The 18,149-nt window shown below is 33.8% G+C and overlaps 4 protein-coding genes across 4 annotated transcripts; 3 read left to right on the forward strand and 1 right to left on the reverse strand.

Moving 5' to 3' along the window:
- Window positions 1-2,031: 2,031 nt before the first annotated feature.
- Window positions 2,032-2,634, reverse strand: LOC130496981 (F-box protein At2g35280-like). The gene has a single exon (XM_056989750.1). The coding sequence runs from the start codon at window positions 2,632-2,634 to the stop codon at window positions 2,032-2,034; it is 603 nt and encodes a 200-aa protein (XP_056845730.1).
- Window positions 2,635-6,001: 3,367 nt separating this feature from the next.
- Window positions 6,002-10,830, forward strand: LOC130496983 (uncharacterized). The gene is made up of 11 exons (XM_056989755.1): window positions 6,002-6,045; window positions 6,135-6,221; window positions 6,404-6,462; window positions 6,554-6,631; window positions 6,764-6,841; window positions 6,935-7,114; window positions 7,203-7,644; window positions 7,748-8,679; window positions 8,806-9,355; window positions 9,593-10,248; window positions 10,325-10,830. Exons 1-11 carry the CDS (start codon window positions 6,002-6,004, stop codon window positions 10,828-10,830), a joined length of 3,612 nt encoding a protein of 1,203 aa, XP_056845735.1.
- A 38-nt stretch (window positions 10,831-10,868) lies between these two features.
- Window positions 10,869-12,059, forward strand: LOC130496985 (uncharacterized). Its single transcript, XM_056989758.1, has 3 exons — window positions 10,869-11,276; window positions 11,391-11,397; window positions 11,479-12,059. The coding sequence occupies exons 1-3, from the start codon at window positions 10,869-10,871 to the stop codon at window positions 12,057-12,059; spliced, it is 996 nt and encodes a 331-aa protein (XP_056845738.1).
- A 4,036-nt stretch (window positions 12,060-16,095) lies between these two features.
- Window positions 16,096-18,094, forward strand: LOC108814145 (F-box protein At1g30200). Its single transcript, XM_018586651.2, has 2 exons — window positions 16,096-17,424; window positions 17,731-18,094. Exon 1 carries the CDS (start codon window positions 16,269-16,271, stop codon window positions 17,394-17,396), a length of 1,128 nt encoding a protein of 375 aa, XP_018442153.2. The 5' UTR covers window positions 16,096-16,268; the 3' UTR covers window positions 17,397-17,424; window positions 17,731-18,094.
- The last annotated feature ends 55 nt before the right edge of the window (window positions 18,095-18,149 follow it).

The raw sequence follows: 18,149 nt of genomic DNA on the forward strand, positions 1-18,149 counted from the left end.
TTCGAATGAAAGATTTAATTGTCTTTAGGAAGCCATCGATAATTGATTATGTTGTCATAATCATAAGTTAATAAATTCTGAGATATTAGAATATAATGCGAACTATAAATACAAAGCTTTCATAGCAATTTTTGTTATCTCAAGTTTCCAGAATCTAGGTGATTGTATTGTCAAATTCTCAATCGAGGTATTGTAATGATGATCTTTTTGAAATTTTTGAACTTTATCTGCAGACATGGTGAAAGACTTTGACATGTCAGTATGGACAATTTTCAAGAGTTATTAATATTTTCCAGATTAAGTCGCATGCAAAAAAACGTCTAAAAATTTGTTCTTCAATACGAAAACTAATTGGAATATTGTATCGTTTTTAACGGGTTGATACTAGAATGTTTTTCAAGGTCCTTTGATTGTATTAATTAGTCTAATGTGATGGTCAACTTATGAAGGTCAATTTTAAACGGAACAATAAGAATCCGATTGTCAATTTTAAACTATCACTTAATGCGAAGTAAATTTGATCTGGGTCTTAAATATACAAGAGGCCCTTCAAAATATTCATTTCAATGTTACTAATTACTTAATGCGAAGTAAATTTGAACTGGGTCTTAAATATACAATAGGGCCTTCAAATCTGAAAACCCTAAGGTCCCATTAGTGTAAACCTAACTCTATAAATCAAGAAATTGCAAATCCTTAATCAAACGTAGCAATACTTGTTTCTTAGTTAACATGCAGCCGGGCAAGTATAGTTGGTCAATTTCTACACAGGTTTGCTCTCTCTCTCGAGATCCAAACATTAATGCTGAACATTACTTTTGAAAATTTAAGGATTTATGCTTTATTTTCTGTTAGGAACTATGCACATTTGATCAAACTTCACAGTCTTCGTATTGTTATGTAAGTGATTTTTATTTATCACATAAAATATTTACATGACCTTTTACGTTTGAAGTACTTCTAGGGAATAACCTGTGGTATTATATTTGGCAGGTTTACGAAAAAGTAGAGAATCATACAGATATTGAATTCCATCATAGACATCGATATCACAATATCATGACATTTATACACAGAGACCAATTTTCATTCGAAATCAACGAAGACCAAGATAAATCCAAGTTTGTGTATTGGATGGAGAATAACAAACAAATACCTCAGGTAGTAAATGTGAAGTCTGCATTTGACGGTGGTGTTTGTAACTTTGTTTGGGATTCAAAAGCTAAATCATGGGCACCAAATATCCAGATTTGAAGTTTGCTACTATATTAAGACCTAATTTGTACAATTTATTGAATAATTGTTAATATTTGTTTTATTTTAGAAAAAAATTGGAGATTTCTAAGTATATAATTAGAGAATCAGCTACGGTAATATTTGGTTCCACCTCCTCTAATATCTATAAGATTATTGATTTGTCGTTTACAAAGAAGGTGAATAACTTGACCTCTATATTATGTACTTGAAATATTTTGAGTGTTTAAAATAAATGTCTTTTCTACCTATTACATGAGATCTTAATAATCATATTTTAAGAAGATTTGATTGCAAATAAATTGCCTGCTAACGTCAATCATATTTATTAACATTCAATCAATATAAAGTTTTCATTGTGATAAGTTAATATATAATCTTACCATATGATTGACACCATTTACGGTCTCCGTTTTGTTTTTGGAAGGTGAAGTACTTTACCAGAAAGTAATAGTATGAAATTTAAATGAATTTTATTTCTTTTGTATTTATTACCAAAGATTTTTATCTTCCATTTTAGAAACCCGAGTAATTAGGTTGCCATCGCGACTAAAGTCAATTAATCCGCACAAAAGCATTAACTTTTATATTCAAAGTACAAAAGGAAAAATAGTTGTTATCAATTAATATGATATGAATTTTGGAGATTGTGTCGACCTTCAAATAAAACAAACAAAGTAGCAACTTAGAAAATTGAACGAAATATATAAAAATCATGTAAAAACATAAGTACTTTTACATGCGTTTATAGATAATATCAGATGAAAACTTGAATCTTTAGTTGTTTTTACTCATAGCAAACTCAACAAATTGATTAAGCCTTTCATAGTAGTAACCATGGTTGCATACTCGACCACGTCTTTTCCTTGAGCGGCAACCACAGAGTGTCTCAAGGTTGGCACGAGCTATATAGTAGCCTTGGTTCATGAAGTACGGGATATCAGTCAGAGATTTCTTGACTCTTTCCCAGCATTGATCGGAGGTTGAACGACTTTCCTTCCATCCCAGTTTATCCAAATACTTCTGACCTTTATGAAATCGTTCTACAGCAAGCAGTGACAAACCATAAAGATACGTACCGTCTATATAACCTCCATCCGATGATTGGCGTAAATGATATAGGCCTGCCTGCTCGTCTTCCTTTACGAACAATTGAAGAATGCCCTCAATATAGTGTGCCTCAGGGTTCCCACTCTCAAAGCATAGTTCCTTGAACTCTAAGTGTTTAGACAGCATTTCGGTTGGTTGGGCAGCAAAATATGACAAGGAAATGTTTCTGAAGTAGTTGGTGCGATCTGAGTTGGAGTGATCGTCATTTGAGGACGCAGAATCACCGATGGATATGATGTCATAATTGTTTACCGATGCATCTTCTCCCATCTTCAAAGTAGTGTCTTTCTTCTCGGGAAGTATAATTTTTTAATTAAGGTATTGTTTAGAAACAATTGATAATGAGAATGTTGTGAAAGTAATGTAGGAAGTTGTAGGATAGTTATAAAGAATAATTTTATTTCTTACATGATTTGATTGAACGTGCCAAGAATGCTGTTTACGTGGAAGGAAAAAAATGGTTACCAAGTTGTTATTACCAAGAATGCTAGAAGTACGTGCTAAAAAGGAGAAGGGACGCCACATGCAGAAGGGTCTACACCTTCTAGGCTAAAAGGCTGTGGTATTGTATTGTCATTTAATAACAGGATATTGTCGTTGATTTTCTTGGCATGCACCAATAGTTAGCATCAAAATAAGTTATGTTAGTAATAAAAATGTAGAAAGTAAAACATCAATTAGACCAATAATAGTAACCATAATATATTTATGTTTTTATAAATTTGCTTATTTAAATTAAGCTGTCAATTTAGGAAATGCAGTAATGGTTGTGATAGAAATAAATTTAGGAAGGCATATATTTTATGCCATTAAGTATAATAAATGTTTCAGAATTACTTCACCATTACTCCTCGCCAGTCTCATATGTATAAGAATATTTTGTTGCTCAAAGAAAATATTTACTTGACTTATTTATTTCATATATGCTCTTATAAGTATGAAATTAGTTTATATGCTCGACCCTTGTGTAGATCATATTGAGCACAAAGAGGTTATAATATCCACTATATTTATTATCTGTTATTAAGTTTTATAAACTCCATGAATTTTCATATTGCTTTTTTGTATACAGCGAAATGGCAGTGACAACCGTGAAGAAATCCATATCTGAAATGATTGAATCAAATTCGGTAAATATTTCGTCCTTTTGATAAATTGACAAAATGTATTTTTGTATAAGGCAAAAATAATTCTTAACGAAATTGTTTTTTAATATGATTTGCCTTTCAATGTTGGTTCATAGTCTGGAAAGTTTATGGTTGTTGCTAAAATCGAGGCCATTGATTTGGAGAAACCATGGTATTACACGGCCTGCAAAATTTGCACAAGAAAAATGGATAGACTGTCAAATGGTATTGAGGGAGTCAATCAAAATATTCACCAGAATCCTCAATACAATTGCAAAAGATGTGGAAAGGATTTTGACTATGGTATTAACTGGTAAGTTTATAGTTTTAAATCTTCATACTGGTATACTCTCAATTTGTTATAAGTTCATATACTAATTAGCTTTTATATCTTTAGTTACCACTTGGTTGTACGTGTTAGCGATGAATCAAATGTTGAAGCCAAGTTTGTGCTTTTCAACAATATCGCGGAGAAGCTAATTAGAAGACCTGCGTTTCAGTTGGTCGAAGAGGCTCCTCAGGTATTTGCTTAATTTTTAATAGGGGGATTAAAGAATATATTATTTGATACTTTACATCGTAAATGAATACTTATGTTTTATAGGAAAATCCACATTTTGTACCACAATCTCTAACTGAATTGATTGGGAGGAAAATTCTATTTATGCTGACAATCGAATCTAATGGTCAAAAAGAACAAAATTCAGCATATGTTGTTGATTCAGTTGTTGACAATGCAGAAATAATCGAACTCTTTCATCCACATGTAAGTTTTGTTTTTACTCTTATATAAACTATTTTTAGTATAGTTACATTTTCTAACAAATTATTTATTTATGCAGCCACATGTTGTCATATTTCATGATTATGACTCCGATGACGAGTGAGTATTAAAAGAATCATTGCTAATACAAAATGAAGGAAGAAAGTTGAAGTCATTATGCACTTGAAAGTACAAGCGTTTACGCAATTACTCCCTCTGTTTTTAAATAATACATGTTTTGAGATTTTCACATTTTTTAATAAAACATATTAAAATTTAATTATTAGTGCATAGTTTTTTGTTATTTTATATTTCCTATATTTCTAATATAATAAAATTTCAAGAAATGCAATTAATGTTTTTGATATTCACAGATATTCATAATTAGTTGACAAAAATTACATTGAAAATATGAAAAATACATCTATTTGAAAAAAAAAAATTCAAAAACATACATCTTTAAAAACAGAGGGAGTATTTGTTATTGGCATTATTTTAAACAATTTCATTATGTTTTCCATTATTTTCCTTGTGCGTTTTTGTTTTTTAACAATGAATAATAAATTGTTTTAATATAATTGGGTTATAAAACAACTACTATACCACTTTGGGAGAGATCATACTACATTTAATCTTTAAATTTTTTCAAAAGAATAACCCAATCAGTTGCAATTTAGATCCCAAAAATAATTTTATATCTAAGGTGAAAAAATATGGGGGTTCTATATATGGTAAACTTACAGAAATAATCATTTACAATAAATGTACACAGCTAACAACAGATGATTCGTCCAATCAAAAGAAATATCAACTGTTTTCCGAAAAATATCGTATTCACCTACGCAAGGAATATAAACACGGTAAGAAATTAATACCAACTTTAGAACTGGCAACAATTGATTTTGCATATATTTCAATTGATGGTAAAACTTAATGGTCTTCAATCTATCTTTATTATATTGATTAAATATGTCGTCTTCTGAATTCCATAGTCTTCATTTTCTGTCAAACTATATAAGTTTGTTGAAACCTTTTTTCTAACTGCATTCGGAAAATTCTATAGCTAGAGTCCTGTTCTTACAAAAGACACTAGCAATATCTAAAAAGTCTGACGTATGAAGAGAAGTAATCCACTGGGAACAGACAGTGGGAAGAAACCACCGAAGATTAAAAAAATTGGTATGTTTTCCTTAAAATAAATATAAATCTTTATGAATATATTATAATTTCGTACAACCGTGTATATATAACTGAGTATATGTAACCGATTCGTATTGAAAATTTATACAAAGAAAATAAAATTCTCTAAAACAAATATATTTCATAAGAATTTGGTCGACATTTTTAAGTGACACACTTTTAATAATGATTGTTTTTGCTGCCACACTTTGATAACATAGGTATCAATGACAAAGAGAATACTCCAAGGAGGAATGTAACACAAAAGTCATCCATCACAAACGTTTCACCAGAAACAACAATCAATCCTTTTAGAACCCCCTTTCATAATGTTACAAATCAAGTGTTTCGACCCATTAATCCACAGCCATCGGAGCCTAAACCTGGATTAACACAGCAAGCTAGAAAAGCGAGAAAGGAAATACTGAATAACAAAAGAACAATAGGCCTTACTACCACAAATAGAGGTTACTCTCTTCTCGATTTGATTTTGCGGACGTTGATTTTTGTTAATCTGCCAAAGAACAAAACATTTCTGACCATGATCTACGTTAAATTAAACAGTGACATGGATTTTCAAGCCAACAAAGCCATCAGTTGTACCAAATATCGGTAATACTTTCTTTTCCAGTGCTACTTATGCAAACATTTCTCGATATTGCATTTCTTATTTTCAAAGGTTATTGTACTTACGTCTGCAGGTTCCTGTACTTCAACCCAAACTTCACTAAATCTCTCAAATGGCAGTGGCTCTGTAACCAACATGGACCCATCGAGTATAGAAACCGGTAACTAATCACGGCCGATAACATAAGTTATTTTTGAAGTAGTATTATTTTAAATTAATAGTAAAGACAATAGTAATAATGTACTCTGATTGAGAGAAAGTTTCTTATAATAAAAAATGTTACCTTTTAGCTTCAATTCGTAATCAAAAATCTATTATCGGGAGTACCAACATTTGCTTCAGGAAACGTAAGATAATTGGATCACCTCCATCGGTGAATTCAAAAACTAAACAAAAGAAAGGTAACAACGGGTTTTATATAATAATGAAGTCATATATATTGTATGGTACTATATCTAAAGTGCGACTAAACTTATACTTTTCCAAAAACAGCAAGGCCAGGTTCGAACATTACAGGACCATCGAGTTCTGGTCTTCCACCATTGTTTGAAACAGATTCAAATCCTGAAGGTATTACTGACTCTGTTTTAATCCTAATAATATGATGATTCTCCAGCAATTTAAATGTTGTAGATGTTTACCAATATCAGGAAATTCTAACATACTTACATTCGTTTATATGTTTAAATCAATCTTTTCCAGCTACTCAGTGTCCAAACCAAAACAAAACAAATGAATTCATTCGTCCACCAAGGTTCATCGTACATGACCATCCTGAAGGTATAAAGTCTTTTCCATCTATATACTTAGACATTTATTTATATTCATTGATGATATTCGATTTTATATGTTGTGATTTACTTTTTCACGCAGCTTATAATAATCGATATGAAATGGAGAGTGAGTCTGAAAATGAAGATGAATATGACGACAATCAGACTTACAGTGGCTATCCTGGTGGAGAGTCTTTGATAAACCCATCACCACAACATATCCCACAACAAGAAAATCATACCGTTACTTCATCTATTACTATAGGGTTACAAAAAAACGGTGATGACTTCAAAATTGTACAATCTCTTGATAATAAATAACAATTTATTAGTTATTTTTTATCCTAATGAGAGCATTTTTTATATAGGTTATTACGACGAAGGGGATCCAGTTTGGAATTGTAGGTTTTGTCAAGCATACATGTGGTATGGTGAAAGAATTGGAAAACGCCGTCGTAGCAAGAAACCTGTCTTCTCAATGTGTTGTAAACATGGAAAAGTTGTGCTTCCTCGCCTCGCGAATCCTCCAATGGAGTTAATGTATTTGTTATGCAAAGGAGACGAATTAAGTAAACATTATCGAGAGTTTATCCGAGCTTACAATATGATGTTCTCTTTCACATCACTTGGGGGGAAGATAGATCATTCTATTAACAATGGTCGTGGACCATTTGTTTTTCGAATGTCCGGTGAGAACTATCATCGTATTGGTGATATAGTTCCCGAGCCTGGACAAGCTCCAAAATTCTCCCAGCTGTATATCATTGATACTTTAAATGAGATAAAAAATAGACTTGACGCTTATGCCGGGTAATTTTGTAGACTTTCTGAACTTATTATGACTATATTTTAGGAATTTGAAAGTTTGTCTACAATTTTTGAACTTATTTTTGATTCTTAATATACTGGACAGGTCGGACGGAGCTAGCGCTAAGAAACTAAGAGAACCACTTGTTCTTCTTCTGCAGAATATGTTAGATCAGTATAATCCTCATGTTAAGGCTTTTAGATCTGCAAGAGATAGGTTCGACGTGGAAGGATCAACAGGTTATAGGATGAGGTTGATTGAAAGTCGGCAATCTGATGGACGGACCCATAATCTGCCCACTGCAAATGAAGTTGCTGCTTTGATACCTGGAGATTTTGTTTTAAATATGGAGCCCCGAGATATTGTTCTAGAGAGTACAAGTGGAAAGTTGCAAAGGATAAGTGAATTACATCCGGCGTATTTGCCTCTGCAGTATCCACTATTGTTTCCATATGGAGAGGATGGTTTTCGATTCAATATTCCAATTGGTTTTGAAGACACGGCTGGGAGAAAACGCAAAAATGTAACTATGCGTGAATACTTTGCATTTCGCATTTTAGAGAGGAAGGGGGAAGCACCCACGATTACGAGATCCGGAAGATTGTTTCATCAGTTCCTTGTGGACGCCTACACAATGATAGAATCGAGTAGACTGCGTTACTTATGGCTGAATCAGAAAAAACTCCGGTCAGTTAGTTATGATGCAATCCAGAAGGTAGCTGCAAAAGGCGGAGCTAAGATGGCTGAGCAAGGGAGCCGAATTTTCATTCCAGCAACTTTCACCGGAGGAAAACGTTATATGAAGCAGCATTACTATGATGCCATGGCTTTGTGCAAGTACTATGGATTTCCAGATCTTTTCATCACTTTTACGTGCAATCCAAAATGGCCTGAAGTTACAAGGTATCTGAAAAAATATAACCTTACCGCCGAAGACAGACCTGAAATTTTGTGTAGAGTTTTCAAGATGAAACTCGATAATCTTATTGAGTTTTTGACAAACAAGGACGGCTCCTTATTTGGCCCAGTTTCTGCAGGTAAATCTCCTAACAAATTTGTAACATTAATGCCGATTTTTTTTTATTTGTTTTTCAAGGAACTACTTTAGATAGTATTTTCATCAGTTAAAATGTATGTTCTTGTTTTCTTTTCTGTTTTGTCAGTAATGTACACGATTGAGTTTCAGAAAAGAGGAATGCCACACGCTCATATTCTCGTATTCATGCAAAATGGAGCCAAATTTCCAACAGCTGATCATATAGACACTATTATATCGGCTGAGATACCTGACAAGACGGTAGATCCAGACCTGTATGCAATCGTTGGGGATTGTATGATGCATGGTCCTTGCGGTCCAGCAAAGAAGGATAATGTATGTATGGTTAACGGTAAATGCTCTAAGATGTTTCCGAAACGACTGAACATCAGGACATCGATTGACGCAAATGGATTTCCAGCTTACATGCGTCGTATTGATGGTAGGTTCATTGAGAAAAATGGAATCAGATTAGACAATGGATATGTTGTACCTTACAATAGAAACCTCATGCTTAGATATCACGCGCATATGAATGTCGAGTGGTGCATCCAAACGCGTGCTGTTAAGTATCTTTTCAAATATATCCATAAGGGACCTGATTATGCTTCAGCTGCAATGGATAAAGAAGATGAAGATGGTGTCATCGACGAAATCAAAACATATTACGACTGCAAGTATTATTATATTTAATTTTGTTACTTAGTTTCTATGTGTGCATGAACCGAAAATAACTGCATAATCTATTAAAGTATATCCTTAGACAAATACGTTGCCAATCGTATAGAATAGTAATAAAACATTGTTTTTACAATTAAATTATTACATTATTAAAAATTAAATACTACTTTCTTTTACATTTTAAGGTCTACGATTGTTGTTTCTAATTTATGTTTATCGTATTTCTATATTAGATATATAACTGCATGCGAGTCATCGTGGCGGGTTCTTGCTTTTCCTACACATTTTCGTACTACTTCTGTAGAGAAACTTGGATTTCATCTCCCTGATCAGGAGCTGGTGTTTTTTGATGAAGATGAACCTATTGAGAGTATCCTCAAGAAAAAATCTGTCAACCAATCCATGTTTCTGGCGTGGTTCATAGCAAATCAAAAATATCCAGAGGCAAGAGATTTGACATATGCCGAATTTCCAACAAAATTTGTTTGGAAAGCAAGTATGAGAGAATGGGTACCACGTAAACGAGGCTTTGCGATAGGGAGGATTGCACATATTAATCCAGCACAAGATGAGCTATATTTCTTAAGAGTAATGCTAAATTGGGTAAGAGGGCCGAAATCGTACGAGGATATAAGAACAGTTGATGGTGTTGTATATTCTACATACGAAGATGCTTGCTATGCTTTGGGTTTGATGGATGATGACAAGGAATACATAGAAGCTATCAAAGATTGTAGTGATAATAGTTCTGGCACGTATGCGAGGAAGTTTTTTTCGAGAATGTTGGTATCCAAAACATTATCTCAGCCTCACGTTGTGTGGGAAGCTACTTGGGAGTATCTAACCGACGATATTCTCTACAAGAAACGACGAGAAACTGGAAATCCCGGTGAGATTTTTTCTTATTAAACGAAATATGTTTTAAATCAGGTCTCTCTTATGTAATTAATTTTTCAAATTTTCAGAGTTGATCTTGACCATAGATCATATCAAAAACATTGCTCTAACCGAGATTGAAAATCATTTGCTTAGCAATGGTCGTAGCCTCCAGAAATGGCCCCTAATGCCAAAGCCAGATGATTTTGGTTGTTACAACGGCAATCGCCTTATAGATGATGAGCTTAAGTATGTTGTGGAAGATCAGCTAAAGGAAAATGAAAGACTTATGGCGATGATAACAGATGAGCAAAGAGGGGTTTACAACGAGATTTTGGATGCAGTTTTAAATGATAGCGGTGGAGTGTTCTTTCTTTATGGTTATGGAGGCACAGGTAAAACCTTCGTATATAGAGCACTCTCATCAGCAATCCGATCTAGACGTATGATTGTTCTAAATACCGCATCCAGTGGAATTGCTGCATTATTGTTGGAAGGAGGTAGAACCGCACATTCCAGGTTTGGTATTCCGATAGATGCCGACGAGTTTACTACTTGCAAGAAAATGGAGCAGGATCAGATCGTGCAGAATTAGTTAAAGCAGCAAAGCTCATTGTATGGGATGAGGCGCCTATGATGAGCAGACACTGTTTCGAGACTTTGGATCGTTCTATGCGTGATATTATAAGATCTTCTGAAGACAAACCTTTTGGAGGTAAAGTAGTTGTTTTCGGTGGAGATTTCAGACAGATTTTACCGGTCATACCTGGAGGTGGTAGAGCAGAGACTGTTTTGCAAGCTCTTAATTCGTCATATCTTTGGGAGCACTGCAAAGTTCTGAAGCTAACAAAAAACATGAGATTGCTCGCTGGGCTTACTGATGATGCAGCAAAAGACCTTCAATCCTTCTCAAAATGGATTTTGGATGTTGGAGATGGAAAAATAAATTTGCCAAACGACGGTCAGGTTGACATTGACATCCCTTCTGATCTGTTGATCAAAAATATTGGAGAAGATCCGATTCAAACTATTGCAAAGGAGGTTTATGGACAAGCTTTTCAAACCTCAGAAGATAAGGATTTGTATAGACATCGAGCCATTCTCACACCCACAAATGATGAAGTTGATAAAATAAATGATTACATGCTTTCGCAGTTGCCAGGTAACATTTGATTCTGTTTACTCTTATGTTCGACTAATTTTTTACATTATTCTAGAGTAAAGGATTTACACGTGCTTTCAGGTGAATACAAGGTTTACCTTAGCTCTGACAGTATAATCCCATCCGATGTTGATGTAGAAGAAAATGTTACCTATCCAGCAGAGTTTTTGAACAGTGTTAGAGTGGCAGGAATGCCTAGACATAATTTGAAGCTGAAGGTTGGTGCTCCTATTATGTGTCTCCGTAATTTGGATTTGGTAGATGGCTTATGCAATGGTACTAGGCTAATTGTTACTCAGTTGCTCCCACATGTTATAGAAGGTAGAATTATAACTGGAAACAGTACTGCTGGAGACAAAGTCTGGATTCCTAGAATGTATGTCAGTCCACCTGACACAAAGTTTCCCTTCAGGATGCGTCGAAGACAGTTTCCCGTTACACTGGCTTTCGCGATGACCATCAACAAAAGTCAAGGTCAAACACTAGAAAGTGTTGGTTTGTTTTTGCCTAGGCCAGTGTTCTCACATGGTCAGCTCTACGTTGCACTTTCAAGAGTTAAGTCGAGATCTGGATTAAAAATCCTAATAACTGGTAAAGAAAGGAAGGCCGAGAGAAAAACATTGAATGTTGTCTACAAACAAGTTTTTCAAAATATTCCGTAGGAAGGGTACGTGATTGTTACCAGTTTTTTCCAATATCTTTTTAAAAATATATAAATTGTTACAATTGTTTTTTTTTTGTATTGGCAGATGGGTGGTGATGACTACGAAGATCGATACTATTTCATTCTCGGAAAAAAGTGTTCTCACTATTTTGATCATGGTATGTTAATTTAATATTGTGCCCGGAGAAGATAAAATTTACAAATTTGTAAATCTTTCAAATTATACAAAAATACCCGTCCAATTTCTTACAAAATGATTTTTTTCAGGTCTCTCCTTGAAGTTGTTTTCTTTATCGAGAATTGTACTGAATACTTTATACAATTTATGGATAATATTTTCAAATTTATTATCTTCTCTTTTAATGTGTCTACATACATTTTACGCCTAAAATTCATGCATACAAAAATTTTCAGCTAAAAAACTCATCATAGCATATATACCATCCAATTCTAATTACTGATAATGTAAAATATGTAGTCATCTCTAAATATATACTATTAATTATCGATTTCGAAATAAAAAATTGATGCCTAAACAAAATATTTTTTCCGAACATTGCAATTATACATATACACAATAACAACCTCTTGAGGCCCAAGTTACTTTGTTCCATCTCCTCCTTTTAAAATATTGACTACCATCATATGCACTCAGCCTAATGCTTTATTCCAAAATAGGTGGTCTTATGATATATAATCCGTTACTTCCAACCCCGAGCAGTATTTTGACCATATTTTGAAATTGTACATTGCCCGCACAGGGTGCGGGCCGGTCACCTAGTATTTATTACTTAGTCTACTATATCTTTTAGACATAATAAATTATTGAGGCATATTGTACTTTCAGAATATATTATAAAACTATATAGAAATCGAATATGATCATAAGTTTTCACACGACAATGTATTAAAACGTAACCATTATTATTTTTATAGAGAAACCTAATTTATTTCTTTGGAAACGGTTTTTATATAAAAATCATATTTTATTTCTTTGTCAATGTTTGAGTCATTGTGACTTATTGAGATGCAACATAGTATATATATACAAGGGGTTTATAATATGGTTTTAAATTATATTATTTCCCTATCGATGATATCTTTGTACTTTTGAATCATTGTTTTAAACTGCCATAAAATGATCCAATATTATTTTTTAAACTTCACCTTTGCCATAATTGTTTTTATAGAGAAACCAAAATTTATTTCTTCACAGAAATGTCTGAGTCATTGTGGCTTATTGAGTTGCATGGTAATATTTTGATTCAAGGGGTTTATAATATGATTTTAAATGATATTATTTCCCTATCAATGGTATCTTTGTACTTTTAAATCACTTATTAAAATTTTCATAAGACGATCCAATATTATTTTTAAATGCCAATTGCTTCTCCTTTGCAATCAATAACTATGTTTAGTAATCGATAACTATGTTTTGTCAATGCCATATTTGTTAATGCAATATACTATTTGATTTTTTATTGGCAAACGGAAATATAAATTGTCTTTACAACGTTAATGCAATAGCGGAAAAAAATATTCCAACATTAATTAGGTCATTGATTTGCTTAATTTAGGTGTCTAAAGATCAAATATGAATTGTCCATCACATTGTTAAAAAAAGAAATATCAATCACAATTTACTTGGGTCACCTAATACATGATCTTAATAATATATCTATGTTAATTATGGTATTGTTTCAAAAATTAATACATGTCAAAGACCAAATTTGAATTGTCAATCACATCAAATTAAGAATATAAATGTGATCATCACCGATTGATTTTTAAATTTAATAAGATTTACCAAATCCTCAGTTTGTTTCCTATTGTACAACAATATTGTATAGTATTTAATTGTAAGTTTTTAAAAATATAATATATTATGTAAAAATCTTTTTTTACAAAAGTCATTAGTTACAATTTTATTTTTTTAATATTATAAAATTTATATATTAATCTATATGTTATAATAAAAACTTCGTATATAATACATGATCTACGTGTTTTTTACTCCATCTCAATTTCTTTCAAACTAAATTTGGTATGCAATTCAATATGTTTGACCGAAATAAAGACGGTAATTGTTTCCTATCTAAAATATATATTATATTCATTGATTATTTTTACCAACGTATCAATCAGATCTAAAATTTTGGAGTCAAGTTTGTAATCAATTCATAATCTTCACTAATTGATTTTTTAAAACAATCAACTAAGTTTCCTCAATTATAGTCGTTGAGAAACAAATTTCCATATACACTTTGAGATTTAAATTTTGCGTAGTTTGAGATCTGCATTTTTTATTACAACATGTGTTAAGGCAAGTTTTCAAGTATTTTATTAATATTTTAATACTTCAAAGATCATGATAAAATTATGCATAAATCATTTTAGATGTGAGACGAAAAACTAATGAAAGAGGTATGTATCTACTACAAAATACTATTGGAATGATTTAATTTTTGGATTCGACAAATCATAAAACTATGCAATATTTGAAACTACATATATGCTCAAAATTATTAGTCTCAGTTAGAATAAAAACTAAAATCGACATTTATTTAGGAAAATGCATTTAATTTCCATAAACATTGCATAATCTTTGATTATGTTTTTTTCCATGCAAAATATGTAATCAATTCATTGATTGATTTTACAAACATATCAATCAGATCTAAAATTTTGGAGTCAAGTTTGGAATCAATTCATAATCTTCATTAATTAATTTTTTAAAACGATCAGGTAATTTTCCTCAATTATAGTTGCTGAGAAACACATTTCCATATACAATTCGAGATCCAAATTTTGAGTAATTTGAGAGCTGTATGTTCTTATTACAACATGTGTTAATGCAAGTTTTAAAGTAAATTGTACCGCAAGTTTGGAAATATTAATTAGTAAATATTTACTATAATTTTGGCGATTTGTTTTCATTATTTTTTTGATGAATAGAGGATAAGCATTAATTTGTTTTTAATGATTTGTACCAATTATTTTGAGATATGAATGGAGTAGTACATGATACTCATCTAAACCAAACTAATGGCAAATCACCTTGTGAATGTGAATGGGACCGTTTCTAGGAGAATAAAAAGGCTATATTCTTTTTTTTTTTGATGAAAAATCAATCAAATGTGTCATCGGTAAGGTTCAAACCTGAGTTATGGGGTGTCAAGAGGGGAATGTTCACGGCCAAAATGAACGATTTGTTTTCATCATTAAAACCCTAAACATACAGCAGCTTCAACACATTTTTCTCACTACATTATTTTTTTGAATCATTATTAACAAAACTAGAAGTACACTAGAAAACCCTCCAGTGGCGGATTTCACTAATTTTATATAAGTTTTTGGTTACTCTTATAGATTCATTTCCACGAACTATATTTCAGCCACACAAAACAAATAACACAAGATTTAAAGCTTATTTTATTTACATTCCACAATTTCGTTAAATCTTTTAACATGAAATAATATGTAATATTTGTATCTAAGATTTTTTATCTTTCTAATACTTATATATTTAAAATTATAATTTCGTTAAGTTCTTTCGTCCTGCGCAAGGCGCATGTTATTACCTAGTGCATTAATATTTAGGAAGACCGTGTGGTACCACTCCACTCATGGCCGGAAAACAGTAGTACACTACCCATATCTCATTTTAACTCCAATAAATAACTGAACATTATATAACTAGGTAAAATATCGATTTCATTTCCCAACAAAAATACCATTTCGAACTGATATAAAATGCAAATTCCCGAAGCTTGAAAAGTAAAAATGATTATTTTCGTTCTACCTGTTCTTTCAAAATTATTATTGTACAGAACAGAATTATCGAATACATACCCAAAAATATTTTAAAAATATTAATTACTATGATAAAATGTTGTAGTATGTTTTTGATTTATGATTTATTAATTTCCAGTTGGTAAAACAGCTACATAATCGAGAAACTAATTGATTATTGAGAAGCGTTTACTAAATTACCTATCTTAACCAACAATTAATCTGTAGACCAAACCATGCAACATTTTGAGTCCTTTACGGACCAAAGTGAGATCTATCTCTTATCTCCCTGTCTTTGCTCTCACTAAAAGACAAAACAATCACGAGAACACCTCTTTCCTTTCCTTCCAAATCTAATCCCCTTCCATGTCGTCTCCTCCTCTCTTCTCCTCAGATCTCTCCTAAACAAAGCCATATGTCTTACCTTCTCCGCTCCGATCCCGTCTCCCGGATCCACCCGGAGCCTCAACCCGTAGACGACATCGACCACTTCGACCTCCTCCCCGACTCCCTCCTCCTCCTCATCTTCGATAAAGTCGCCGACGTCAAAGATCTCGGCCGCTGCTGCCTCGTCTCACGCAGGTTCCACTCCCTCGTCCCTCTCGTCGAGAACGTCCTCGTCCGCGTAGACTGCGTCATCTCCGACGACGACTCCTCCTCCTCCTCCGCCGAAGACGACCGTCGCTTCTCCCTCAACACCGCGTCGATCTCCGACGCCGCCGCCGGCGGCTCCTTCTCCGCCTTGTTCCGCCTCGTCTTCGCTCCGATCTTCAAACCGTTCCAAGCCCTGGGGCAGTTTCTAGGACCGAGACACTCATCTTCGTCTCTAGATGACGAGGCTGATCAGAGCGGCGTGACTCACCACTCGCCGACGCAGGTTTTAAAAAACTTCGCTGAGATTCGGTTTCTGAGGATCGAACTCCCGACCGGGGAGTTAGGGATCGAAGACGGTATCTTACTCAAGTGGAGAGCTGACTTCGGATCCACGCTTGATAACTGCATGATACTCGGCGCGTCTTCCGTGACCACGACTACGAATCTCGACAGTCCTCTTCCTGATGATGATGACAATGGTAACATTCCCGAGTCGTTCTACACCAACGGAGGACTCAAGCTCCGTGTTGTCTGGACCATCAGCTCTTTGATCGCCGCCTCGGCTCGGCATTACCTTCTCCAGCCGATCATAACCGAGCACAAGACGCTGGACCGTCTTGTTCTCTCCGACGCCGACGGGCAAGGCGTGCTGTCTATGAACAGAGAGCAGCTCGAGGAGCTTAGAGTGACTCCTTTGTCGGCTTCTTCGGCTTCGAAGCGGACGCTCGTGCCGGCGTTGAACATGAGGCTGTGGTATGCGCCGCAACTGGATTTGCCTGATGGTACGGTCCTGAAAGGTGCGACGTTGGTGGCTATTAGGCCGAGCGAGTCGAAGAAGGAGGTTTGTGACGCTTCTTGGTTGTCTGATGCATTTGAGGAACCGTTTGGGACCGCGGCGAGGATGTTGATCAAGAGGAGGACTTATTGTCTGGAGATGAACTCTTTTTGATTTGGGGGGGCACTACGACGGTTTTCAGGTATAATACATTGTGGTATTATTAGCAATGATCTGAATGCAAATAGATTTGATTTATCATCTATGTTACAAGAACTAGTCTGGTTTATATATTTTGTTTATATGCTCATGTTCATTAAATTGTTTTTATTTTGGTGATCGTGTTACTTGCAATATATGACCTGCAAGAACTTGGTTTCTCTCATCATATAAACTTTGTCCTTACTATTTCACTGAAAATGTTGTTCATTTGTTGTCAAATTTGAGAAAAAAAATTGTATTAAGTGATTGCACAGTGTTAACGTTGTTTATCAATGACGTTTTACAGATAGAGAGATCAAGCAATACCGCATATATTGGAGAATGAAGGAAAGAAAAGAGAAGAAACAGAAAGATCACAAAAAATGTACTAAATTGCAACAACTCTCTGGCTTTTGAGGCAACGGAGTTTCCAATCGAAATCTACAGGGATATGCAGGAGGATTAAGGAGTTTCTTGTGAACCCAAAGTACGCAATTGACAATTGTACATATACCGCTTGTAAAAGAAGATGTGAATGAGCAAGAACATGTGTTTTGTGGTCTCTGTTTAAAGGCTTTAAAAGGACATTTTAGGATGGGAAGGAATTATGTTACATAAGAGTTTGTAATAAATTATTTTCAGCTTTATTATGATGTTTCGATGTTTTTTTTTGCTTCTCATCTCTCTGTTTTGATCCATGCACTCGTTTGAACCGCATCAATCATA

The sequence above is a fragment of the Raphanus sativus genome, chromosome 1, assembly GCF_000801105.2.
Source record: "Raphanus sativus cultivar WK10039 chromosome 1, ASM80110v3, whole genome shotgun sequence".
Lineage (NCBI taxonomy): Eukaryota > Viridiplantae > Streptophyta > Magnoliopsida > Brassicales > Brassicaceae > Raphanus > Raphanus sativus.

Bases quoted from the DNA above. Each gene is read 5' to 3' on its own strand.
- LOC130496983 (XM_056989755.1), top strand. From the start codon at position 6,002: ATGGATTTTCAAGCCAACAAAGCCATCAGTTGTACCAAATATCG. The intron at 6,463-6,553 runs GTAACAACGGGT...TTCCAAAAACAG, and splicing joins AAAAACTAAACAAAAGAAAG to CAAGGCCAGGTTCGAACATT. The intron at 6,842-6,934 runs GTATAAAGTCTT...TTTTTCACGCAG, and splicing joins CGTACATGACCATCCTGAAG to CTTATAATAATCGATATGAA.
- LOC130496981 (XM_056989750.1), bottom strand. From the start codon at position 2,634: ATGGGAGAAGATGCATCGGTAAACAATTATGACATCATATCCATCGGT.
- LOC130496985 (XM_056989758.1), top strand. From the start codon at position 10,869: ATGATGAGCAGACACTGTTTCGAGACTTTGGATCGTTCTATGCGTGAT.
- LOC108814145 (XM_018586651.2), top strand. From the start codon at position 16,269: ATGTCTTACCTTCTCCGCTCCGATCCCGTCTCCCGGATCCACCCGGAG.